Source organism: Gasterosteus aculeatus, chromosome 7 (assembly GCF_964276395.1).
Source record: "Gasterosteus aculeatus chromosome 7, fGasAcu3.hap1.1, whole genome shotgun sequence".
Lineage (NCBI taxonomy): Eukaryota > Metazoa > Chordata > Actinopteri > Perciformes > Gasterosteidae > Gasterosteus > Gasterosteus aculeatus.
The window spans coordinates 12,873,820-12,901,447 of NC_135694.1; the positions used below are offsets into that span (position 1 = coordinate 12,873,820).

The 27,628-nt window shown below is 40.9% G+C and overlaps 1 protein-coding gene and 1 long non-coding RNA gene across 3 annotated transcripts; both read right to left on the minus strand.

Moving 5' to 3' along the window:
- Window positions 1-3,131: 3,131 nt before the first annotated feature.
- On the minus strand, window positions 3,132-4,370 carry LOC144410247 (uncharacterized). The gene is made up of 3 exons (XR_013468191.1): window positions 3,867-4,370; window positions 3,450-3,632; window positions 3,132-3,283 (listed from the first exon to the last, which is right to left on the minus strand). It is a non-coding gene; the product is annotated as an uncharacterized LOC144410247 (long non-coding RNA).
- A 3,906-nt stretch (window positions 4,371-8,276) lies between these two features.
- On the minus strand, window positions 8,277-26,789 carry slc1a1 (solute carrier family 1 member 1). Of its 2 annotated transcripts, none has more exons than XM_040182252.2 (12): window positions 26,674-26,789; window positions 21,047-21,187; window positions 20,166-20,258; window positions 19,914-20,028; window positions 18,975-19,017; window positions 18,703-18,798; window positions 18,028-18,212; window positions 17,469-17,576; window positions 16,023-16,145; window positions 15,724-15,918; window positions 10,806-10,940; window positions 8,277-10,732 (listed from the first exon to the last, which is right to left on the minus strand). In XM_040182252.2, exons 1-12 carry the CDS (start codon window positions 26,675-26,677, stop codon window positions 10,492-10,494), a joined length of 1,479 nt encoding a protein of 492 aa, XP_040038186.2. In that variant the 5' UTR covers window positions 26,678-26,789; the 3' UTR covers window positions 8,277-10,491. The 2 variants fall into 2 exon arrangements, with proteins under 2 accessions (XP_040038186.2, XP_040038185.2); XM_040182251.2 differs by lacking the exon at window positions 26,674-26,789 and adding an exon at window positions 26,240-26,538.
- Between the last annotated feature and the right edge of the window lie 839 nt (window positions 26,790-27,628).

Consider the following 27,628-nt stretch of genomic DNA (forward strand, 5'->3'; position numbering starts at 1 on the left):
TGTTCAAGTATACAATTCGCTTTTTCAGATCCATGCTGAGCTCCTTTGACTTTCCCATTGTAGCGTTTGTGGGTGTTTGTATCCAATGAGCCCTATTTAAATGGCCTCAGAGAAGTCACCAGCTGTAGTCACTCATAATCACTCACAAAAAGTTAAGAGGCCATGCTATGAAGCTCATTTCATAGCATGGCCGGCATATTTTTGACCCAGCAGATTTTGTTACTTTTTCTGTTAATCCATAATAAAGTCATAAAAGAACCAAACTTCATGAATGTTTTTTGTGACAAAGAAGTATCTGTTCCAATCACTCTATCAGACAAAATCAGAGTTGTAGAAATAACTGGAAACTCAAGAGAGCCATGACATTATGTTCTTTAAAAGTGTATGTAAACTTTTGACCACAACTGTATGTTAATTGAGTCACTTGGTGTTTGGTATCAATGGGGATAACGATGTGTCCAAAGTATAGTTTGGGAAAGAGACAGTGGCCCATATTTTGCTGACCGCTAAAAAGTATGATTAAAAGTATGGTGTACAAGATGACAGATGATTTTATAACAAATAAAGCAAAAATAAAACAACAAAACGCAGCCAGTGGATCCTTGACTCATTGAAGGAAGCGCTTCCACAAGTTATATCCACTACTCAGCTCTCAGTGATACAAACAAGATTACGATGGTCACCTACACCCGGTATAATCCCGAACTTTGCTTAAAAAGAGCTATTTCAGGTGCGTGGCGCAGTGCCACTGCATGCAGTGGAAATGTGCCACAAGAGTCCAGGAAGCTCCACCCGGGTGCAAGTTAACTTCTTCTTAATCCAGAATAGTTGGTTTTACATTTCTGTTTGTGTACAGATGAAACAAGCAGGATATAACACAATGACCTGTTAACCACTGAGTTTGTTAGTGTTAGAAGAACTGTTGAACTTTGACGGTTTCCAACTGTTTTCAGTTTTTATGCTAAGCTAGGTTACACACATACTACAATCCCAGACAATGACCACAATGATGTTTGTTTATGAATTTGAATCATGACGAGTTAAGAAAATACAAATATGTAGATTTGATAATCCATCATTTATGCTCTTCAACCATATGTAAATATATTGAAATAGAACAGATTCATGTACACAATAATGTGTTACATTAATAATGCGCTTCCATTGGTAGGTTGGAGGGATATCCAAAAACACACGCCAGTTCTTCAGAAAGAAATGCCCCCTTTGACTACCAGCAAGGTCCTGACCCATCTGAGCTGTGGGATCATGCCAGGTACAGCAGGTCCTATTCTCTACAATTGCAGTTGTGACTTAATTCGGCTCATCATTCCAAAAGTCCGTATGTTTGGTCATAACTCCTTTAATTTTGCTGCTTTACAAAGAACTTCCAGTAATGTGCCTTTTCAGCCATTTGTTTTCATGTGTTTGTCATACTGTATTGTATCTGTGATGTCTGTATCACTTGTGTGGACTGTGCTACTGCCTCTTGGCTAGGTCATCATTGTAAATGAGAATTTACAGGTCAAATAAAAATTTGACTTATTCAACAAAGAATTTACTGTAACAACAATTCAGAAATATTGCGCAGTATATTAAAAATGGCTCATTTGCTTTTTTTAAATATAACATTTGTCACGTTAAAACTTTGTTTATGTTTGTCACGACTGGACCGAACCCAAGTGCATGACTCCACAGACGATGTTCAATAATAAAAGTTTATTAACAAAGGCAAATGCCGCTAAAATGAAAATCACTCTCGGTCAAAGAAAAACCCTATACTAAATCTAAGAACAAACAGGGATCTAGAACATAAACAATTAGGCTGAGAAAAGGAATCAAACAGAAAGCGAGCCTGAACAAAAAACATAGTAAAGCTTTAACGATGGATGCTGGTACACGCATGCTGGTTCTTTGACTTGGGAAAAGACAAACTGTCACAGCACAAAGGGAGACGTAGACAATATATACACACAGGGTAAGGGCACAGGTGGAAACAAACAGCAGAGCAGACAATCAGACCGGCACACACAAATTTACCTTATTTGGGTTTGCTTTGTTTTGGCCTCCTAACTGGGTCAAGACATATTTTAACTGTGTACGAGAAACAGGCCGTGCCTATTATTTGTTTGGATCCTTTGTTATTTTCCTTATTTTGTCATTTTGTTAAGCTTTGGTTAAGCCGTTTGTCGGTGTTTTATTAGTATAGTGTTTGTTTAAATTTAATTATTTTCTTTCTGTATGTTTGGGTTTAGTTTATTTTATTTTAAACCTATTGTGCTCCTTGGGTCCCCTTTTCTTTGGACAGTCCATCATCGTAAGTCTCAGCCCTGATTGGTTTCCCCGTTGCTCGTCCCAGAGTGAGTGAAGTTTTTACCGTTGTTTTTAAACCGTAAATTGAATTGAATAAACTTATATTTTGTATTTTTATTTGGGTCTCTGCCTCATTTGCGACGAACCTGAGTGCCTCCCCTTTTTCTTACTTTTGTTGGGTTGAGAAGATGTAAAACAATTCCCTGGGTGAAATTCCCAGGCTGGCGTTGTCTGGCAACATTAAAAAATTTAAACTGGCCTCACCCATACAATGTAGGCAAGGACCCCATTCTCCGCCTATAAGAGTAATTCCCAAGTCTCACACTTGTGTAGCTGCTATCAAAGTTGTGTTTTGCTGCACATACTTTCTTATCTGTTGACACACACCCTGCAAAATGATGTAACCACAGAGGTTTTAAATTGTGACAAAAGAACAGCGGTCTCTAGTCGACCCGCGCTTACAGCTGCAAAGGGCCAAGGCGTGAACTTCAGCTCCAGCCACCTTTTATTCATAACGAAAGCAGCGCCAATAGATGTGAATAGTAACTTGCTGACAAATTCTGCATCCAAAGCCCTGACTATGTGTGTGTATATATATATATATAATATATATAATAGTGGTGGGCATAGATACATTTCACTGTAATCTTGGTATTAATCTAGATTAATCTAGATTAAAATGGCTCATTTGAATTCTGCCGAAGGCATTTAGAATATGTGTGCTACCCAAATAATTACTAAAAGTAAGTCTTTGAGAATTGGTGAACAAATCATGCTCAATAAGATATACTTGTGTTTACTAACTGTTTATTCAGTTAAACATGCATTTTGAACTGTAGTGGTCGTACATAAGAGGTCATGATGAACTGTTTACTTCCTTCACCAACTCACTTAGCTTTGCCCACACTGGCTCCCTCTCTGCTCTGGGCAAGCACTTGAGGTCCTTAAATTGTGGATCTAGAGCAGTCGCCACCTTTGATGAATAAAAAATAATAATTATTGATTGATGAAAATTTCACTTCCCAAATCCAACCTCCATATTTCTTCATGACTCATTCGTCTATTCATTGACCGATCTACTGGCTTAACAGTCTATAATGGTCAAACAATGCAGTTATCTTCTGGTCAGTCTGACATACCTTAAGCCATTCCAGGTTTATTTTCTCCCTCCGCTGGTTGAGGTCCTTGGTGAAGGCAGCCTTGAATCGCACAATATAGGCAGGATCATCATCTGAGATCTTCATCGCGTGCTGGAGGTGGCACAGGGCAGAACCACAGGGCAGGATACATACTTATCCCCACCAAGGAGCTCAGTGATATACCTACACAGACAGACAGACAGAGACACACACACACACACACACACACACACACACACACAGACAGACAGACACAGAGCAATAAAATAATAAATGACTGATTTATTAAACTCAGATTACACATTTTTAAAACTCTTAATCACATTACATTTACAGGCATGTGTTTCTTAAATACAAAGTGACATTTAAAAGAACTTGTATGCCAATTCATGAACACGCTATCTTTGTAGACCATACCTGCATGGCTCCAGCAGTTTCTCTAGCTTTGCCAACTTCTCATATTCAGCATTTGTTGGGAGGGCCAGATTGTGCTTCTGCTGAGACAGTGTTGTGTGCAGTGCGTCTCTGTTGCGCCTCACGCGGCTGATCATCTCAAGGGTGGAATTCCACCGTGTTGGAACATCTTGCACGAGTGGCTCCTGAACCTGTCCAAGGGAGGCTTGCTGGACATTCAGCTCGTCTGAGTTGGCCGGACTGTGTTTGAAATGTCCAACCACTTTACGGCACTTGGCCAGCGCACCATCAAAACCACCTTCCCGAAGTGACATTACAATAGCTGTCTGTACAACATGTGCAACACAGGGCAAATGCTCGAATGGCAGTATTCTCCCTGCTGCCACCATATTAGGAGCGCTGTCTGTTCCAATAGTACTAATTTTGTCAGCTATCCCCCACTGATTAGCGACGTCGAGAAACTGCCTGGCACACGCTTCTGCAAAGTGACGCTCCTCTGTTTTCATCACACCTAATGGACAGACAAAGTAGATCAGAATGATGTCATTCAAAATTACATAACGTTAACGTAGCTTACCTAAAGCGAAGGAGTGAAGTTCCCAGCTGGCATCGATAAGGTGTACAGTAACGCCGAGGTAGTTATCGTTGTTGACAGATGTCCAATAGTCCCCAGTCAGTGCTACACACCTCGCCTCTACCATCTTCAGACACACACATCCACGCTTCAACGGGGTCGCAGAACTTGTGTCAACACGATCTGCAGCTCCCCGATGCCCAATGGTTATCAAAGGAGTCCTGTAGAACTGCAGGCCCAAAGGGCCGATACCGTACACAATGACACTGCCAGCCACTGCTCCCACCACCTGAGCACTCATGTAGAAAAGGGCTCTAAGCGGACTGATATTGCGCCAAGAGGCCCAGCGTGATGGCGGGATTAAGGTGGGCACCGCTGCCGTGTCCCAGGCACTGCGCCAATGTGGCAACGGCCAAGCCGAAGGCCAACGCCACTTTTATCTCCTGGTCGAGGTAGGAGTTATTGCGGTCTTCTATTGCGGCCGAGAGGCCGATGAAGATGAAGACGATCGTCCCCAGACACTCTGCCCGGACTGCCCTCCAAAATCCCCACACTTTGATTTCCGACATGACCGCTCAGTTGAATCATGACTTGGCGACGGCAAACAGATTCTGGAGTGTCAGTGACGCGCGGAACTTATATGACATTTTATTCCTGAACACTTTCTACATTTTTTTTGTGGCTTCTGACAGTATTTGCTTCTTTATGGAGCGATACACATTCCCACAGATTTTTTTTGGATTGCTGTTCTGGAAATCTATAGATAATATCTAATAAGATAATGGCACATTTGCATACATGTAACGGAGGAAAGCGTGACTATGAATTATGTTCCTACAAGAAAGACTTTAGGAAAGAAGCAAAGCGGGGAATGTTGGTTTATGATGACAGTAATAACAATGTGATTAATATTTATAATAATAATAATGATAATGGCAGCAGCAGTTGCCAGCGTGGCCATGGCACGAGGCAGATCCGTGGAAACCTGTGAGGCAAGAAGACTCCCTCGAAGAAACAAAGTTAGTGATGGGCATTCATTTTGACAGTGATAGTAATGGGAATAATAATGGTGTTTGAAGCGGTAGCTGTCTGCGGGACCAGGCAGGAATCAGGACCAGGGTCCAGCAAAACCACAATCTACAGAAACCTGCGAATCGAGAAAGCACTAAAACACTAAAGCACTAAAACTCCTCTTTGATTCTGCCTATAGTTAGGGCTGGCTCAGGTTAGCCCGGACCAGCCCTTAGTTAAGCTGCTATAGGCTTAGACTGCCGGGGGACTTCTTAGGACACACCGAGCTCCTCTCTCACACTCTCGTTCTATGATAATTCACGTTTTATTAATGCACATGACTAATTCAGCTTCTTTCCGGGAGTTTTTTTTGTGCTTTCTCCCCTAGCAGGTCTCCGTAGATCGTAGTTCCTTCTGGACCCTGGTCCTGACACCTGCCGTGGCCCTGCTGACGCCTGCTGCTGCCATCTGTTACGTTTTGGGGGTGTTTGTGTTGGTTTGTGTCCTGTCTCTCCATGTACAGGAAATCTGCAGGCAAGATGGCTACCCTTCACCCAAGGTGTAGCCGATTGGATACGACCGACCTGGACTCCTCCCCTTCATTATTGGATGCAGCTGGTGCAGGTCTATAAAGACCTGTCATTGTAGATCTTTGAGGGGGAGGGTTCTGCAGCTCTGATGGCAGAGCGCTTCTGGTGGCTCGCTGGTGTCCTCTCTGCTGGTGGCTCGCTGGTGTCCTCTCTGCTGGTGGCTCGCTGGTGTCCTCTCTGCTGGTGGCTCGCTGGTGTCCTCTCTGCTGGTGGCTCGCTGGTGTCCTCTCTCCTGGTGGCTCGCTGGTGTCCTCTCTCCTGGTGGCTCGCTGGTGTCCTCTCTCCTGGTTCTGTGTTTATTTCCGTCGTTGGGGTTTGTGAGTATCTTGTTCAGAGAGAGAGAGGGAGTTTGTTTGTTAAAAGGTAGTCCCAGAGCGTGGGCTCTTTGGGTTAGTGTGTATGTTACATTTGTTTTGTATACTGTTTGTTATTTGAGTTAAACATTTTTCTTCCTGTGTTGCAGGGGGGGATATTGTTAGGGAAGAGACCCATGGGTATACACCACCCGTAGCTGACTGCCTGTCTAGATACACTAGGCAAGACCTGGGCGGACCACTCCCTGTACTTTTGGTTAGCGCGCCTCATCCGTGCCCGAGGTAGAGTAAAGGGGGGGGGGATTAGGTCAGTTAGAGAAGTGTTCACCCTTTTTGCTTGTTTCTTTGCTTTGGTCTCGCCCAGCCCCTTTTCCCCTGAACATTTGTTTGGTTTTTCCTTTTAAGGAGAGAATAAACCTCCTATTTTGTTTACACCGTTTGCCTGTGCCAGTAGTCGTCACTCACACCACGACCCCATACCTCTGGTCGCCGCGTTCATCAGGGCTCATGTTTGCGGGGGTTGCGCTCCCTTACACCTAGACTAAGGGAGACGTAACACCATCATCCTCATCATTATTATTTTAGATATTAATCATATTACTGTACTCGTAAACCAACATTACCCTCTCCTAAAGCCTCTGTGCTCTCCCTCCCCACAGGCTTCTGTAGATGGTGGTTCTATCTGATGGTGGTTGCCCCTGCAGTGGTCCTGCTGTGCGCCTGGCTTACTACTCACAATTACTTGAATCATTTCTGTCATAGGAATTGCATGTATTATACATTGTTCATTCTGTACACATGGCATCCATTGTAGTCTGTCCACCCCGGGAGTGGGATCCCTCCTGACGTTCTCCCTAAAGTTTCTTCCCTTTTTTCCTGTTTTTTTCCCCCGTTTTTTTCTTTTTTCTGTATGTGTACAGACTGTAAAGCCCTCGGATGTCAATTATTATAGAAAGAGAAATAGAGAGAGAGAGAGAGAGAGAGAGAGAGCAGCTCGGTGAGTCCTAAGACATCCCCTGGCAGTCTGGGCCTATAGCAGCTTACATGAGCCACCCCTAACTATACTTGTTATCAAAGAGGAATATTTTAAGCTTTATCTTAAATAAAAGGGTCATCCCCACAATGTACAGTGTTCAACTACAACCACACTTAACCTACGCATTGCATAAACACTATTCAGCTTTGCTAGTTTTTCCAAGCCGGACCGCTGAAATTAGCAGATCAACATAGCATAGACTTGAAGAGTAGTGTATACAGTTCCTTATCTTTTGTACCAGCCTAGCTATTTACGTATGCAGTACAATATTGACACACTTACTACTGATTTGTGCGCAGTGCTTTACAAAAACTAAAGAAAATCTCACATGTGTTTCTTAAGCGATAATTTTGCCCAAGCTAGCAGATAGCATATCTAACTAGCAGGGAATTCCAACTTCTAACTTCAAATGGAACACAACGGTATGATATTGGGCTACAAACTAATCTGATAGTTACCACATTCACACCAACAACCTTCCTAGACGCTTTACTTTTGTTTGTAAAATGTTAATGTGCAGAGTCTATTCTTCTATAAAATACCCCTTGTGATTGTGCTTCCTCCTAGGAGATAGGAAAGTAGGCTACTTGGCTCCGACTCTTCAAATGGAAAGCAAACCGAAATGTACGACTGTTACCTCAACCTAGGGACAATGGTATTTGTAATTGTACCAATGGTAAAATGGTTGTAGAGTTGATGATGGGACCATCACTGTGAACATACTAGATACTACACAAGAAAACCCTCAGCAACTGTTGATCCCAAGTTAAAGGTTTTTCATGTTGACGCCACCAAACAACTCTATACTTTATTCAAGTTTAGGTACTGTACTGTATGTGTAGCCATCCCAGTATTCAACTGTGGCATGGAGTCAAATAAACAGATCAATTACAGTTACAGATATACATTTTATTTAAAAAAAACACAAGCATCACACGCAGTGATCATCACAAATAACAGTGCAGACAAGGAGCATTAATATTAGTAGTCATTTGTGGCATTTCTATCAAAGGATTAACTGTCATTGACATTTTAAGGAAGCTGAGGCTCATTCTGTTAGTCTGTCCATACAACACATTTGTCCATAGTATTCTAAAAACTGGTTAAGTCATTTCAATTGTTGCCATCATTTCAATCTGCCAACCAAAAATTCAAATATTATTACTAGATCACTAGGCATGAAATGAATTAAACATATGAAGTATGCAGTTACATCCACCCATTTTTATTCCCACAAAATAACTATGTGGAAATGCAGAAAATAACTACAAAATCTTGAATATAGAAATATTGGAAGCAGAAAAGTATGTGTCCACAAACACAAAATAAGACAAGGAAGGCATATTAATGAAGTAAAGTAAAGATGTGACTTAGTCAAAAAATATCATCAGATAAAAACCTCTGTACTCCACACAGACCTTATATACCTTCCTCACATAAAACACACAGATTTGTCTTATTTGAGTTTTCTAAATGGTTTTCAATGTTGGTACATACAGGGGATTTTGCAGATTTAATATTGGTTTAAAACCTTTTCAGCTACTGGACCACTCTTATATTGGGAAAGTCGTCATTGACACTATATGCCTTTTATTCTGACTATCTCTACAGAAGAACATCTCTTTCAAACCCACAATGTTTTTTGCTCATGCTAACTAGTTGCAATTACACAAATATGGTACATAGTTAGGGTAGATTACCTGCCATACTTTTAGTCATTACAAATTTGGACATGACAAGCAAAGGTAAGAAAACAAGGCAGATTGGACAGGTTAATGACTCCACAAAGTGCCTATACAGTTTTGTCTATATCATTCAATGTTTTTGATGCATCATATCCTTTCTCCACAGCCTGGTTTATTTCAAGACGTGGTACCGTTTTGCAGCTTTACTGCATGACTGAAAACTTGATAATGTCAAGGTATTAGATGTTATAAATGACACCAATACTCTGAATTTGACAATGCTGTTCAGTATTTTCATCAATTGCAAAAAAAGCTGGCGTAGCTTTCAGCCAGGGTGCCATACCTGTATCAAAGGAATACCTCAACATTAAGAATAGTTATTGATCTTGTCATCAAACTATTGACAAAAAAGCAGAGCATATTTACCAACATGTCCAACTCTTCTTTATCAATGGTACTGTTTTCATGTGTTGTTCAAGCAGAAATACCTATAACATGCAAAATTTACTGTAGTCAGCCATTGGTTTCAGCCATTGGTTTAAGAGCATTTGAACATTTTACAACGTAACCAAACAGTAAAAGACCACTAGCTAAGTTATGTTGTTGCATCATGTTAAAACCCGCTGTGATTAAGTGGGTCTTAACCAATAGGTCACAATTAAAATAATATTGGTTAAGAAGGTACAATTTGGGGTCTTATGTAATGTAATGAACATTATATTTTGGAATAAATCAATGACTTTTATTGATTTGGTTTACAGTTTCACAGTGTTTGATGACTTCATAAATCTTGCTTAACCATCGCCATTCTCTGTAAAGGCTCTATAAAATTCATTTTGCAGCCAGTGATTAGCATTTTTTTAACATATTGCTTCATGCAACTTGGTGAAAAACCTCTTTAAATGTTTGGCACAAATATACATATTTGATAGATATACAGTACAAGCAGTGCATTATGGGACATAGAAATTCAACAACAGCCACGCAAAAAACAATCATTCAGACATGTTAGAATTATTTTCTAATCAAAAAGCAAATTGAGAATGGAGCTTCAAATTAAGATTATTGTTTTATTTTTACAATGTACACACACTCCGGAAAGATCCCCAAAAACATACTAACAGCTCTTCTTTTAAATAAATCTTTGCACAAACGAAAACAGACATTTTCAAAAATCTTGGCACAATTTGAGTGTAAGAAGGAAGCACTTAAACTAGTCGTGGTTATAAATGTCCGACATGAAAGGTGATCATCTTGGATAAGCTTAAGGTCGACTGCTATTGCTGATGTCAGAGCTTGGATGGGTCTGGTTGGCTAGTTTTCTCCTCTTGTCATGATGCTGATACATGATGGAAGGCTTTCCGTTTTACATCCGTAGCAGCATGGCACTTTCTCTGTCCCTCGGAACTAGCCACAGGCTAGAACTGAGAGGTTTCAGTAAAGGAGATTGCATCTGTCTTATCAACGGTGAAACCTCCGTTGACATAGGATTTCTTCTCACACTCTTCGTCATCCAAAGTGCCTTCCAGAGCGAAGGGGTTGGCGACGTCGACATCCGATGTTAGGTCCATCCTCTCCAGTTCCAGCTTGGATAGTTTCTGGACAATTCCTGCTCCATAAGCATCGCCAAGAACGTTGATCATAGTACGGAACCGGTCCCTGAAATACACCACTCAAAGTCAATCTACAGCACTGTAGCAAAATAAGATAAAAGGTAGACAGATGGACTTACAGCAGCCAATCCACAGCAACTATCAGAGTGACATCACTTGCAGGTAATCCAACAGCGGTTAAGACTATCACCATGGTGACGAGACCAGCATTAGGGACTCCTGCTGCTCCAATACTGGCAACTGTTGCTGTTATACTGCAACACAAAGCACAATCTCATAACACTAATATTCATATTCATATTCCGGAGTTACTGTCAGACCATCCCACTCAATACACGCATTGCACGTAATGACGAGACAGTGGCCTACCTCGCTGGGCAGCCCCACCTACTTCGCCACCAGAGAAGTTGCCAGTTTTGTTGTTAGTAGCTTTTGTTGTACCTTTTGGGACTTTTAGTATCAGCTTGTGTGACGGTGGGCCAGTTATGATACACACATGAGCCAGCTAGGACATCTTAAATAAAGTTAGACTGATTAGAGATTAGATTAGTAAAGCTGGGGTCGAAATTATCTAAGGTTTTCTAAGCCTGAGATAGGTAAATAAATTAGGAGGTAAACTACGCTCCGGGTAGTATTGTTAGAGATTCAAGTAGAATAGCACACCAAGGGGTAGAAATTATAGTAGCAATGTTTATGTTTATAAGTAGAAATGGTTAGTCTAGAATTGTAGTTTGTGTTAGATATTAGTTATTACATTAGCATGTTAGATCAGTGAATGCAATATGAATCAAACACAATTTATAGTCATGTAAATCATATAAACACTGTACGCATTCTGTCAATGTGATGTTAAAACCTGGGGACGGATGCTAATTGCTGTCCCATTTCTCCCAATTTTCTCCCCAAAGAGGGTTTTTTGGGAGTTTTTTCTCCTGTCAGGTAGTAGATAAGCAACTGAATGCAAGACAGCCAGCAAATATCTTGAGTATGGGACTGTGTTAAAGCTTATGATGACGTGTGATGAAGTGTGATCATTTATGATGTGTTGTAACTAAAGTGTACCGTATTTTCTGTGCTTTCAGGATCCGATCAGTGCTGCGAGGTGCGTCCGCTCCCACCGCCCCCCTCGGCATCCACGCCTTAAATCTTCGGCTGCTCATCTCCAGCCACGCCGCCTGCCAAGGGCCCCTTTTAGAATAACTTATTTTCCCAGTTAAGATGGTTCAGCTACTGTAAAGAAAACGGCACCGTCTCTCGCTCTTTAATCTCATGTGCTCGGCGAGAACGACAGCTTTGTTTCTCCGACGCGCCCTGAAACAAGCTCCATATCTCATACGCTTGAGCGCCCGCTCAGCATCTCGCCGTCGTAGACCGAGCTTTGGCATGTTTGGCAGAGCGCCTTGAGCGCTGTGTACAACCAGTATGGATCAACCGATTAACGAATTGATCCATATATAAGGCACTCCGGATTATAAGGCGCCCTGTCGTTTTTTTGAGAAAATTAAAGGCTTTTAAGTGCGCCTTATAGTGCGGAAAATACGGTACTAGTTATAAGATGAAGACAAACTATGCATGCTATGTTATATTCACTCATTAAGGCCATTAGCGAAATGTTTCTACATTGAAAGTATTCGAATGTGAGGGACAGAGAGGTTTCAGGTTACAGCAGCAGATTCACACCTCGATGTGAAGGGGACAGACCAAGAGGACACGCTTGTAGGAGAAGCCAATGACATTCAAATGCACCCAAAAAGACACACCCCAGGAGTTGTCAAAGGACTAAAGCCTAGTTTATGCTTCTGCGTTTTCAGAGCGACGCAGACGCAAGACCCCCTTGCGTGCCTTTTCACACCTCCTTGCGTCCTTGCGTGTGTCGAGCCATTTTGCAAGCGACGCAAGCCTCCCGCAGCTCACCAGGCTGCGATTGGTCTGCTAACTACATCCTTTACGGAGTCTCACATTTCCGTTTTCATAGCCCGATACCGCCAATATTAAAACGAAGAATGTTTACGAGAGAACGGATCAGATTGAAGAATCTTTGTCGGAAGAAATGCGTAAATATGACCGCTTATACAAGCCATCATTGGCGGGTTGTAGAAGCGGGTTGGATTCACGGAGGGAGATCGCCGCAAACGCCGGTTTGCCGGTCGAGAAGTGCACAAAGTTGTGGAGGAAAATACGGGACAAATGTGTCTGCGATGAAAAGCAACAGTGGCGATGCACGTGGCAATAAAGTCTATGATAAATAAATAAATAAATAGACGTGACTCTCTAGGTTGTCTTCGACACGTTACTCCACCTGTTGTTCTGGCGGTGAATTGCTCTGCAACACACGCAAGACTTTTAGAACCATGAATTGAAACGAGTGCGTCGACGCAACCACGCAGACGCAACCACGCAGACGCAGAAGCATGCGTGGGTACCAAGATCGCAACCTCTACAGCCAAACAATCAGGAATCAGGAATCAGGAAACATTTATTGCTAAAATATGTCAAACATACAAGGAATTTGTCTTGGCGGTTGTTGCATGACAGACAGTGTAACAATAGACAACAAGACAGCAGTGCACAAGTAATAAAATAAAGTAAAATGAAATGCTAATGCAGTGGGTTAGTAGAATAAGGCTATGGGTTAGTATAAAACAAGGGAATAAAGTTAAAGTTAAAAATTAAATTAAAAAAGTTATAAAATATTAAGCATAAAGTGCACTAGCGAACAAGTAACAAAGTGACGAGTGACGACAAAGTGATAAATTACAGTTAGTGACATGACATTAAAGTGACATGTGCAGTGTGAAGGGGAGTGACCGGTGTAATGTTATAGTCAGACAGTTGGGGACCGGGCTGTTGATGAGCCCGACTGCCAACGGGAAGAAACTGTTTGTGTGGCGGGAGGTCTTAGTCCTGATGGACCTCAGCCTCCTGCCAGATGGAAGGGGCACAAACAGTTTTTGTACCTGCAATCTAACTATTTTGTGCCCAATGAACAAGGCTATTAATACGGAGAGGTCCGCAGTAAGTAACCACTATATTAAGTTTGCTAAGTAGTGTCAATAAGCTACACAGTGCAAACACACACCTTCCATTAACTAATCAAATGATACCCTATTGGTGTTGGTATCACTTTAAGGGTAGATACTCTTTTGGGTACTGGCATATAATTGTTTACACTTGCACCCATCACCCTGTGTGACTGTGCAACCTCGTTGACACTGTGGAGTCCTTCTGCTTCCTGGTCTCCAATATTACCAGGGCCCAGGGCTGTAGTGGAGGGTATACGCACGTAAACGGCGTTTACGCACCTCTAGAATTTTGGAAATAGCGTTTACGCACCTATAAATAGCGTTTACGCACCTCAAAATTCCCTGCGCCTTGTATTCTTCCGTTGGAATAATCCGAAATAAACTTGGTGTAATTTTAAAACAGCTAAGACTACGTTTCCTATTGTTAAACATATAAACGACGTAGTCTGAATCATGTCCATCTGCGCTGTATTACGGTCTGTGAGCATCCAATCAGTGCCTTGCGGCTGCAGCAGCGACACCAATCAGGATCCAGGCGGTGTGTAAACACACGTTGTGGATCAGCCCAGTGGTCCCCAACCTCACGGACCGGTTTCATGTCAGACAATATTTCGCGGACCGGTCGAGAAGGTCCGACGGGGGGGGGGGTGTAGTAGTCGTTGCGGGCGGAACGACCGACGGGTGGGGGGGGGGGGGGGTAGTAGTCGCGCGCTCTGTGTCCTGCTGTATAGGCTATTTATGATGACATAGGTAGTACACGAGTGTTCCTTTAACTTATGTTGTCAGTGTAATTGACAGGCTGCTTAACAGGTTAACTCTTAAATTCAACATATTTTTTCAGGCAGTGAGAGGACAGGCAATGATGCAGAGAGCACAGGGAGAGGAGAAACACCAGGTCCAATAGAGAGAGAAGCACAGAGGAGCCAGGCAGGACCTGACGTGGAGGACAAGGAGGCCCTCTGGGCACTACTGTAAAAAGGAGACTCCATATGTAGATAGTTCTTAATCTGCAATTGTGTTGTTGTGTTGTGTTGACATACTTTTCTTTACTGTTTTCTTAAATTTAATAAACTACAAACTACTAACACATTTATTCATTGTCATTGATTGTATATGACTTTTACTGATAACATAATGCAATATAGCCAGGACAGCCTAACAGAGTCGCGACGCTTTGTGTTGCGTTGCTTCGCATCGCGTCGAGGTCTGTATGATCACAAAATTCAGAGTTTACCCACCTCGAATTTTACCACTACAGCCCTGCCAGGGCCCTCAAGTTAGATCTGCTTCATCACCAAGAAGGCCCTGCAGAGGATGTGCTTCTTAAGGCAGCTGTTGGTACACTTCTAAACTGCCATTGTTAGGTCCATCCTCTTCTCTATCATAGTTTGGTACACTACATCCACAGGCAAGAACAAGTGAGGACTGCAGCAATAACCTTAACGTTATGGTGTTAAATTTCATCAATGACCACAAAAGTTTCCTAACCTTAACATAATGATGCTTTATTTCCTCAATGACCACAAAGGTTCCCTGACCTTTACATAATATTGATTTATTTCATTAATGACCACAAAGGTTATATAACCTTAACATAATGGTGCTTTATTTCATTAATGACCACAAAGGTTACCTAACCTTAACATAATAATGATTTATTTCATTAATGACCACAAAAGTTATCTAACCTTGTTTTCTGATCATAGAAATAGCATATACATTTTTTTTTTCCAGACCTTGCAAACGCATGGTCTCGTTATCATCATCCTCAATATCATCTGGTGTGGATGATGAAATGTATTAAGTATAGTAGTAAGTGGCTTTATTTCATGTTTGTTTACCACACATCAGAATTTGTATTCATGGTTATATATTATCCGGACAATGGTTATGTTAGAGTTAGCGAAACATTTCTCTCTTGGTCAACAATAGTTTAATTTTATGGTATCATAAGTTGTATTTATAGTCGTTTATAGCCTGCAGTAAGAAGAGTCCTTTAGTAACTATGATGTACCTGATAGTAACAATCTGGCCCACATCCAGAGCGTAGTCGTTCAGCTGGGCGATGAAGATGGCGGCCACTGCCTCATATAGCGCTGTCCCGTCCATGTTGATGGTGGCACCCACTGGGAGGACAAAACGTGTGATACGCTTGTCAATGCGATTGTTCTCCTCGGCACATCGGAAGGTGACAGGCAGTGTGGCAGAGCTAAAAGACATGTGAGCAGTTGTCACACAATCATTTTGATTCACAGATATGAAAATGGGTTATTTGGTTTTCAACTAATATTGAGGGACACAGTGGATTCTGACCTGGAGGAGATCATGAGTGCTGTCACCAGAGCCTGAGCCATTCCCAATGTGAATGTATACGGGTTCTTCCTCACAATAACAAAGAAGATCAGTGGCAGACAGATGGTGGCGTGGATAGCTAGTCTGAAGGACAAAACAGACATTTTTATTGAACAACATTCTATGTTCTGTTATATGTCTTAAGAGTTTGGTTCTGTTCTATGCAGAAAATGATTATACCATCAAACTTATTTTCTACAGGTTTTTAAGCCAATACCGTATTAAAAAGGTGTTTCCCAGAATTTATATTCATACATGAAATGTACTGGCGCAAGAGATTACAGCCCAATTCGGTATTTGTTGAATGAATAGTTCGACATTTAGTTTCTTTCTTTCTTTTAGAGTAGGTACGTAGCCTGGCTTAGCAAAAAAGTAGAGGATAAACTTGTTGATTCCTTCTAAATCATGAAATGAATGCCTACCAACAGTTGGTGTTTATTCCCAAACTAATTGTCAATTAGTACTCATTACAATTGTTCGTTGAGGTACTGTTTTCATGGCAACTATTCCCCTGCTTACAGTCTTAGTGCTAAACTAGGTTAACTGCGCTTCTGGCCGTAGCTTGGTATCAATCTTATCCCACTCTGAAAATATATATGAAAATAAAGCAGTTTCACAAAAGGTTGAACTATTCTTCCAAAGCATTAAAAATAAATTGGATCAATTTTAGGATAAAAACCTACAGCATTTATCATTTATTTATGCTAAGTCACGCTGAGCATTTCTTTTTATTCAAACCCATTAAAAAATTGCAATAGAATGCTGTTTCACAGAACTAAACCTGTGTTGGGCAAGTTGAACAATGCTCAAGTCTAGTGATTATTAGATACAACTATTTTATTTATAAGCTATAATTTATAAGCTATTTTATTATAACTTATAATGACTGTTCACCTTTGATAAACACACAGGAGATAAAGGTGAGGTGTCCAAGTTGGAAATAATTACATCATTATCATCACTTAACAATTTGACATATGTATGAGGTTGAAATGTAAGTGAAAATTGCAAATTTATGTGTAAATACAATACATTAAAAAAAAATTAAAACATGTATTTATTTATTATCATGAGGAAATAATGCTTCAAAATCTTTTTTCATAGGCTATGAAAGCGTAAGAAACAAAGTGTGACTGTTGCGTGCAGATGGGGGCACTGACAGCTTTGGACCCACCCAATGGGAGAGGATTTACTGTAAAGTCTTTAATGGTGTCACTTAGATTTAGTGGCATGGGGGGAGCTTTCATTACTGCAGCTGCAGGTTGAGCAGTTTTAAATGTCCTTGGCCCTTATCAGAGCCTACACAGTGCTCAGCTTTTACTGTATCACTGTAGGGTGAATCGGCCCAAATGTCAAGCATAAATCCTGGTGTCTGGAATAGGTGGATACAGAGTAATGGCAGCTTACCCACTCAGCACCGTCACCATATAAAGACCCATCTTCTTGAAGATCTCCCAGTCTTCTACCTCGATGATCTTGGCTGCAATTAGGAACAGGATCCCTATTGGCATGTAGCTGAAAAAACAAATCAAGTTGGAGTCATTTGGTGTATAGAACATAACATTTGATTCTGGTTGTAGCTTCTCAAACATGAAAACGTGCTGATGTTTTTATGAAAAGAATTATTTACAAATATGACCTGTAAAATAAAGGTATTTTTCTCTATCCAAAGTGTGGTGAGTGTATATTGACGCTCTTGTTTAAATGTTTTTAAGGATTAAGAGGATCATAACCGATATTGTGCTGGAGTTTATTCACTCTTCCTCTCACCTTACACCTACAATAGTTTTTAAAGTTTTTTCTAAAACTCATTGTCCTAGACCATGGAATTTACAGGGTGGTGAAGATTACGAAATGCAATAGCACATCTTTGAAAATGCTAAGACCATGAGATAAGAGTGAGATTTTTTGTGGACCAGGATTCATTCTTAAGTACTGAAATTGTAGAGCACTCTTTCATACCTACCACATAATGATCTGGACCAGTTTCATGGTTGCTTCGTTTAGTGCATCAAAGAATTCCAAGAGGATACGTCCCCTTTCGCCCATCTTTCCAATGACAAGGCCAAAAGCAACACAGAACACGATAAGCCCCAGTACGTTGATTCCATCCGAATACCGTCCCACGATTTTATATTCCTTGGTTATGTTCTGCCAAGAGAGGACACAAGGAGGTTATTCATTCAGCTAACCAAAGAAGGTCAGGAAGCTCACTCTAAAGAGCCATTGATGAGCTATGCCAATGTTCTCAACAGGATCACAGCCCAGTGACCCGTGGTTACTTTACTTCGGATGTATTAAGAATAGATCTGGGGTTACCAGGTGCAGACACATAACCTGTAAAGTGACGTATCCACAAGGACACACATACAAAGATCAAAATCCCAACAGTTCTCCCAAAGGTTTCTTCCTTATTTCTCCCCACTGAAGGTTTTTTCATTTTTGGTGGAGTTTTTCCTGTGCCTGATGTGAAGGTTTTAGGACAGAGGATGTTGCATGTGTATAGACTGTAAAGCCCTCAGAGGTCATTTGTAAATCTCGATTTTGGGCTATGCAAAACAAACATTTTAATGGTTGTTTTTCCACCAGAAGACATGTGTGACCTATTGCGCAAGGTAGTGACTGCTCTAGGCACACCTACCTTTACCACCGACAGGAGAGTAGTGGCGAGAGGTGGAATTGTGGTGGTGTTGGATGAAACTTTTGCAGGCTCCAGCTCTTGGCGCATGGTCTTGTACTAGAGTATGAACAAATTTCCCAATTAGTGAAACAGTAAGTTAATCTAACATGGTACTTGTATTGACCATATCGTAATGAAGGTTTAAAAAATGAACATGGTTTGAAAGTGGAACAGAGATGAATGATAGATGCATGGCTGCATGCATCTATCATTCATCGTGCATGGCTTCTTACCTGCTGAAAACAAGCCTGCACCAGATTTTCGGGAAACATGTTTCTGTTGAAAAACCAAGATTGGTGGTTAATGACAGGCACTGACTAATGTTGGTATTACACATCTCTGACAGATGGATTATTGCAACTACATTACAGGTCATTTAGCTGATACGTTTTATCCAAAGCAACTTACACTGCATTTTTAACCCATGGCTTTTTACATTTTTGCCCAGGGAGCAATTAGGAGTTAGGGGTCTTGCTCAGGGACACTTCAACATGGGGCGTGGGCAGCGGGGGCTCAAACCACTAACCTTGCAGTTCCCGGCGCACCCTCTCTACCCCTGCGCCATGTCGACCCAACTACTATCAAGCAAGGGAGCCACAACTTTAGCCACAACTTTAAAAAGTAGGATTTTGTCAACACTGCGATTGGCTGGCGTACCCCGTCTCTCGCCCGAAGTTGGCTGGGATAGATTTCACCCCCCCTGTGTGCAGGATAAGTGGTTTGACAATGGATGGATGGATGGATGGATTTTGTCAACAGAATATTGTATTGGGAATTTGATTTTTATGAAATGCTTTATGAAGTTGAAGTTAACCCTCAGAGCTCTTGGATGAGCTCCCAACAGCTAACAACCCCTTCCTGAAAGCCGACTAAACTGTAACTTTATGTGTTGAACTAACTTCAGTTGACAAGTTCCATTGATGACAATAGTTGCCGTAACTTTTTGAGTTCTCATAATCTTTTCAAGTTGGTGTAAGCTTTTAAGGACCCTACTTCCTGGAACAGACAATCCCCGGAACATGAACACTTTTAAGTGTGTAATTTTCTCATCCAGTTCATTGCATTGAGTCATCAAAGACATGTACGATACAAAGAGAAGGGAATACCCTGCCTTCAACTGTGTATATTCAGAGTTGACCACATCAAAAAGGTTTATACTTATAGGAGGTCACCTGAGGAGGTCCAAGAGTGTGTCAACTGTTGTGATGTTGGGCGTTGTACCGGCTCTGTCAATGTGTTCCGCTGTCTGAGAGACTCCTGGTTTGATAGTCATCACCAAAATAATACCTGGAAATGATAACAACGTAACTCATTCAGATGTCACACCAACCACCTTTTTTACACAACAGTCTTTATGGGACTCAACTGTAAACCAGCGTAGGTGCTTCTGACAACTAGACAGGTGAAGAAAATAATCAACTCACCAAGAATAACTGCAATGATGGTTGTTGAAAAGTAATAAATAACAGCTCGTAGACCTATCTTTCCTGATACCTCAGAGTCCAGGGCTGCAACACCTGAGAAGAAAAAAGCACAATATTGAATAGAATTCCAATCCAGAAGATTATTCTCCTAAGCTTGCGGATCACACACCCTCATTGGACTCATCTCTGTTGGGGATGAGTCTGCCTACAGGTGGTAGATTCAACACCTGGTGCGGGCTGAACAACTTCAACGCACCAGAGCTCAACGCACTAAATACAGAGGAGATATGGTGGTGGGTTCCAGGAAGAACGTAGGTCCACCTGCCCTCCATGACCTAAGCGGGCATTCATGTTGTAGACATGTAAAAAGAACAGAGTGCAAACAACTGAAACTTCCGAGGGCTAAACATGTAGGAGAACTACAGTGGCCAATGTGAAAACCCAAATGGTTCTTTCTATTGCCAGTGTTGGGTTGTCCATAAGGGGCTACTGAGGAAACATGGCAGACTTGCTCTGTGTCTAATGAAAAACACAGGTATTTTTGTTTTAATTTTCAATCATTAGATGGGATGAGCAAACTTTGTCCCATAAATGTTAAAGACTGAATTAGCTCATCCCTGATGAGGTTGAAATGAACCGTGAAAAAGGATTATAAGGATGACAAGCCTTTATTTAATAGCCGGCAGTAGAGAAAATTTTAGTGGAAAAACTCCTAAATGAGGAATTCAAAGATATTTCCAAAGACTCTTAACTCTATGAATGAGCTACTCTCTCACAACGGTAATCACGTTATATTTATTTTTGTTTTTTTAAGCACATCAATATCTGCGGTACATCATTACAACAAATAGTACGAACAAAAGTAATTATGTTCCTGTTACCTGTTATCATGCTTGAAATGATGAGTGGGAGGATGACAAGCTTCAGCATTCTCATGAGGATCTCTCCTGGGAAGCCGAAGTACTGCTTGTGAAGGTGGGAGAGGGAAGCATACTCTCTCACCAAAACGCCTAAACTAATCCCTGACCAGGACAAAGACAAAATCACATCATAAAGAATTATTGTCCTCAACTGAAGAAAAGGGTCGAGTCCTTAGCTGGAGTTAGTTTTTTTTCTAAGTTAAACACTGTGGCAGAATTTGTAAAATATTGGCCAACAGACAGATCAAAGGGCAGAACATTTTGCTGTTATTTAAGAACACACCATCCCATGATTGTGTAATCACACAAATGGCATTGATCAAAAAGTAAAATACCTTAATAATTTTCCTAATAATAACTTGACACACACAGATTTAAATAGGTTTCCCACCTGTGTTAGGAAAGCACAGTTAGGTTGTAATTAATGGGATAAATAATTGGAAAGTTAGCCGTTCTGTTGATACCAGGTAAACCAACAAAGATGTCACAGCTATCAGGAAGAGAAAAGAAAAACCCACAACCAGCTTTGGCTAAAACACAGGCTTGTCTGCAAAAAAAGTGGTGGGACTATTTGAAGATGAACAATATTAATGAACTTGAACCAAAATAGGCTGCGCGGTAAAGCAACCAGAAAGAGCAATTACTGCACCAACACCACAAAACGGCCTGCTCAAAATATGCTGAACAGCAACCAAAACATTTGAGGTGATGATCCCTAAATTAAACTCAGTCATCCCAACCAAGAACACTAGCTTGGGCAGGAGTCAACAAGTCTCATGAAGAAGTCCACCATCCCAACTGTGAAGGATAGGTGGATCCCTTTTTTATTTGGTAGGGGTTTAGAGGGTGCAGGGAATTAGTTTAAATTCATGGCAAGATAAATGAAGCATGTTATTAGAAAATATTGGAGGAGAATTTCCCGTTGCACTCACCCCAATAGTGATGTGTTTCGAGAGGATTATCATGACCCACACACCCCCCCCTCCACACCACTGACCACTAACAGCCCCACTACACACACATACACACACACACATAGACATACACATACTGATCTGTGACTGACCGCTGCTGTGACTTCATGTCACCAATTCTTGTGCAATATTGGCAAATACGCATGGTGCGTATGTCAGACGCATGCTCATATTTATACATTGTGCTATTTAGTGTATATATATATTTAGCTATATGTAGCTTTGCGGAAAGAGGGCATAGTGAAATAAGAGCTCACATGAAGCTCAAAAGAACTCATTATTCATCTTGTTTTGTCTTCATTAATACGTTGTGTATAATGATTGTGCTACTGTGAAGTCTCATAGTTTAACAGGAACTCGCTCCAAATAAAATAAATGTGTTTTGCCTGGTGGTACAAATCTTACAAAATCTGCATGGTTTGTAAAATTGTGAGCCCAACAGATGGGACAGCCAAGCACATGCAACATTGAACTTGGTATAATGTTGCGCTTAAATTAAGGCTGATCATTCTCTGCATTGGCAACTGTCACATTATTGCACATCAAAGGTGAATCCTGAAGGAAATCATGATGCAAAACAAACTTTCAGCTATAACCTTCACATTTATCCCACTAGGTGATTTTGAAATCCACTCCTAACCTCCGTCTGTGCTATGGTGTGCTGTGTTAAAGAAGCCTAACATGATGTAAAACACTGCAATGACGCGGCAAACTGTACACCGGCACCTGGACCACTGTGAGCCATCTAACCATCATACAACCTTGAGCAAACCTTATTGTGTGACAGCCAATAAAAAATGCTGAAATTGACATATATGTCATAACTCTTCCTGCTGTTCTCATGCAGTTTGCTGTGCTCTCAACTCTTCATCATTTGACGGGCTGTGTTTGAAGTGCCAACAATCTCCCGACATTCAGCCAGGAAGTTTTTAAAACCACTGTCATTAAGAGCACCAGTGAACATCCTGTGCAGACTGTGTGCCGTGCTGTTGAGATGAAAGTAGCCAAGCAGCTACCAACATTTTCCCGGCACTAGCAATTCTAAAGTGGTCCGTTTACCACTCATCCCCCTTCTGTTTGACAACAAACTTCCAAAGCAAAAAGCTCTCTCCATCTTCAACTACCATCTCTGCCTCTTTTTTAACTGACTGCAGGCACGCAGCGGTTTTGTGTCAGTGGTCAATGGACACCGGAGATAAACAAGTCGCTAACTGCGTTAAAATATTTTAGCGCATTAATCTCGGCAATAATCTCATAGGTTAACTTTGACAGCTCTAATTATTTTATTAGGCCAGAGAGCCTTTGAAGTCAACTGTCATATTGTTTCTCTAGATGGCATTGCTCTGGTATCTAGCAGTCCCCGAAATAACCTTAGATCTATCTTCAATCACGATGTGTCCTTTAACTCTCAGATAAAACAAACTTTAAGGACTGCCTTACTTCACCTATGTAATATATACAACATCAGGCAGTTTATATCTCAAAGTGAGTGAAATATTAGTTCAGGGTTTAGTACTTCTAGACCAGATTACTGCTCTATCTATCTAATCTATATTATCAGCTAAATCTCTTCGCTTTTCCAGTTGATTCAGAACGTGCTGCAGCACATGTATTTACAAGAACTAAAAAAGGGGATCATATTACTCCTGTATTAGCTTCTCTACACTGGCTCCGTGTTGAATCAAGAATAGAATATAAGGTACTTCTCCTCACCTACAAGGCAGTTGCTGGTCAGGAACCGTCTTATCTTAAGGAGCTTATAATACCATATTACTATAGAGCTGCACTGCATAAATGGTGGGTTACTTGATGTTCCTAGAGTCTTAAAAAGTCGAGATCCAGATCCTTTAGTTATCAAGCTCCTCTTTTGTGGAATCAGGCTTCACTTTTAGTTGGGGGTCAGAAACAGTCACCTCTTTTAAGACAAGGCTTAAGATTGTTGTGGCTGTAGTTAGGGCTGGCTCAGGTCAGCCGGACCAGCCCTTAGATAACCTGCCGTAGGCCAAAACTGCCATGGGACTTCTTAGGATAGAAGCTCCTTGTCATCTCTCTCTCCTTTTATACAAAATCCCGTCTTATTAATGCACATCACCAATTCAGCTTCTTCCACGGAGTCTTTGTGCTTTCTCTCACATTTTTCCATGGACATGGTTCTTTCTGGACCCGCGCTATCACTCCTCACAGGGTTCTGTGGATGGTGGTTCTGTCTGAATGGCGGTTGTTCTTGCTGTGGTCCTGTTAGACATCTACTGATACTGTTATTATTATTTGTAATCCCATTACTAATGCTGACCCTTGTTTCAGCATTAGTAATGGGTAATTGTGTTTCCTTTGTAATTATAAATCAATATATATATCAATGCAGACTGTTCACCCAGAGAAGTAACAATTTTCTTTTTAAAGTAATAAAACCTTTTCAATAAATGAGAACATCTCAGGACAACAGACGACAATGCCCCTCAATATCACCACTGCCCTACACCTGCAGACCAAGAAAACGTCTTTAAAAACGCAACATAACTGATAAGTAAACAAAGAACATTAAAGAATCACAAAATATCTGATCCTCTCCAGACTCAGGTGACAACTCAACCAAATCTTACTTGCTGTGTCAAAATTATAAAAGAGAATGCATTAAAATGTTTCTGCCTGAGATGCAATAAGTTCTGTCTTTGGATGTGAGGTACAGTAGGTAGTCTACCTTTCTTACTGTACTGTTTATAATCGTGTCTCTTGATATTTTGATTAACATTATCCTAGAACATCAACAAACCAAAGACCTTTCAAAAGCATTAACTAACAAACAAATCTTTTTTATAGTACAATTAGAGGCAAGCGAAAAATATCCATCAATCTGTATCAAAAGATCTGTATGGTAGAAGGAAGGTACAGTGATCAACAATGTGTCAAAAGTCATAGTCATAGTATGTGACCCCCCTCCAAGTTAAGTAAAATCACTCAATACATTAACAGGTTGCAGAAAAAGGCACATTTTACATTTTTAAAAGAGAACCAAAAATATACATGCACAGGGAGATACAAACTTGAATACGTCATAGAACTATTTTTGCTTTAATCTAGATATAAGACTAGCACTGCTAAATACCAGAAACTCCGAAACCAAGAAATCCCTGATCTTGTAAAAAAGCATAACTTGTGACATTAGGCTATCTTTGGACAGAATATAAAAGTTAAGTCATTTTTGAGAATGACATGAAATGAGATCAATTGCATTTAAAGAGATACAACAATGGAATCAGAGTATGGTTAGCGTAGCTTAGCAAAAAAGCCGAGAGCAGGGGAGGCTTATTGTACATTAGCATGTTGTTCAAAAGTGAACAACATGCTAATGTGCCGACATAGCATAGCTAGACTATCCTGTTAAAACATACCTTATTATTAGTGAGGTTTGATGGAAGTGAAGGTAAAGTAGTCATGACGTGTTTTACGTGCTTCGGACTCTGTTTAAGGAAAGTTTTTAATGCTACATTATTTATCAACCGCCAGTCATACTGTGACTGAAGAGGCTAGTCTATGTGCTCTGATTAATGTGACGTGCAGTGAATGCACCAGGCATCATTTTGTAATAATGAAAAGTCTACTATTGTACTATTTTAGTAAAGCAAAAACGTAAGTGACTGGAAAACCAGCTGTAAAGTGGCCTGTTTAATTTATAATTAAATGGCTGTGGATTGGCATGACAGGTTTCCAAGTTCCCTCTCAGAAATAAAACAAATAACACCCCGCAATGTAAAGATGTTAAGTAATGCAGATCTTCAGATTGCATTGAGTCACATGCATCTGTCTGTAAGATACGCAGCTCATCTAACTGCCTCAGTGATGGGTCTCCTCACAGACCCAACATCAGCAGTCCCTTCAGTCTGGTCACGTTTGACTAAGACACGTCCAGACAGGCAGAGACTGTGTCTCCTGCAACACCTCACCACACGCCCATCCACCATTCGTTAATGAAATCGTATTATGAATTACCATGATCCTTTACATATTTAGTATTCAGTGCTGCTGGTTAGTCCACTGGTGCAAGAGAGGTTGATTTATATACAGGGTGACTGAATCTGAAAGCAAATCTGGAGGATAAAACAAAGAGGAATGAGGAAGATAAATAACGATGATCATTCTCTGTGCAAACACGATGAGGCATTCAAGGGCTTCCACGTACCGAGCAGCACAGCTACAATCGTGGCAATCAGCAGCCAGTTCCTCTTCAACAAGCCTTTGAAATTCATTCCTCGTCGCTCTTTGTTACTCATCATGTCCGCGGTTTTGTTATTTCTCCAAACAAACAAAAAGGAGTCTGAGAAACGCCAAATGGAGACGCAACAGACTCGTGCGGGTTTGGATGTCGGGTGGGAGACGCCGCAGAGCAGGATGGAGGAGGCGCGATGCTGCGCAGCAGAGGATGCAGCCGTCAGACGCTGCTGCTGGCCAGCGGTGGTGTGAGGCGGTGTGTGCATGCGTGGGGAGGAGTGAGCGAGACAGTCTCCTTCTCCCTCTGCCACCCTTCCCCCACACAATGTGTATCTGACATTTTCTCCTTTCCACGAGGGACAGTTTGTATTGTAAGAAGAATTATGAAATATATATCAAACTTACCCATTTGGAAACAAATGTTATAGGATGACTCCAAAATGTACAATCTAGTCTGACCTTAACCTGAAGCAGCTCCAAGATTAAACCATATTAACGTTTCATCTCAGTCTGGATCAAATGTTGGGTGTTAGATAACGGTGTGAATCCTGAAGCTTTACCCTGACAGAATATAAAACCTTGACTTTTTTACCTGAGACAAAATTATTCATTCCTATCTGATCTATGTATATATATATGAATTTCATATAATAAATATTAAAAGATAAATATATAATATCAATATATTTATGTAAAATCTAATAGAAGAACATTTATATATTTATATATATATACATATACGTAGATCCTCCTATGCCGTTCTCTCCACGTCAAAGGTTTTTTTGGGAGCGTTCTTCCTGGTCCAATGTGAAAGTTTTGGGATGGAGGATGTGTACAGATTGTAAAGTCCTACAAAATTAGAAATGTGTCACTTTGGAGCATTCTAAATATATTTATTTGACTGGAATTGAATCCCCTTAAGGCAAATTTGTGATATTGGCTTATGTATAAATCCATGTACTCTTTTTTGTGTTTTTTTCTAAAGTGAGATATGACTTCCCACCTGTCTCATCTTCGCTTACATCCAGTGTTTTAACCTTTCCCCTTGCTGCAGTGCAGGACAGGCGGGCTCCAGTACATATGTCCCAATCCAGCGATCGCTTCCTCCAGAGACTGCTCATCATTTGTTTGATTGCGTCACCGTGGCTGTCCTAAATTATAATATACAAGAAGAATATTATGATTTCTGGCTGCATTTCATACGTTTTTAGAATTATAAGGCATTTACTGTCAAGTGAAGCAGGTTGCTAAGCACCTGAGCGGCAGAGGACAAGTTGCTGACGCAAGCAGAAAGTCCCACGTACCGTCTCATTTCAGAGACTCCTTTTAGTTGATTAAATGTTTAAAAAAATGTTAAATG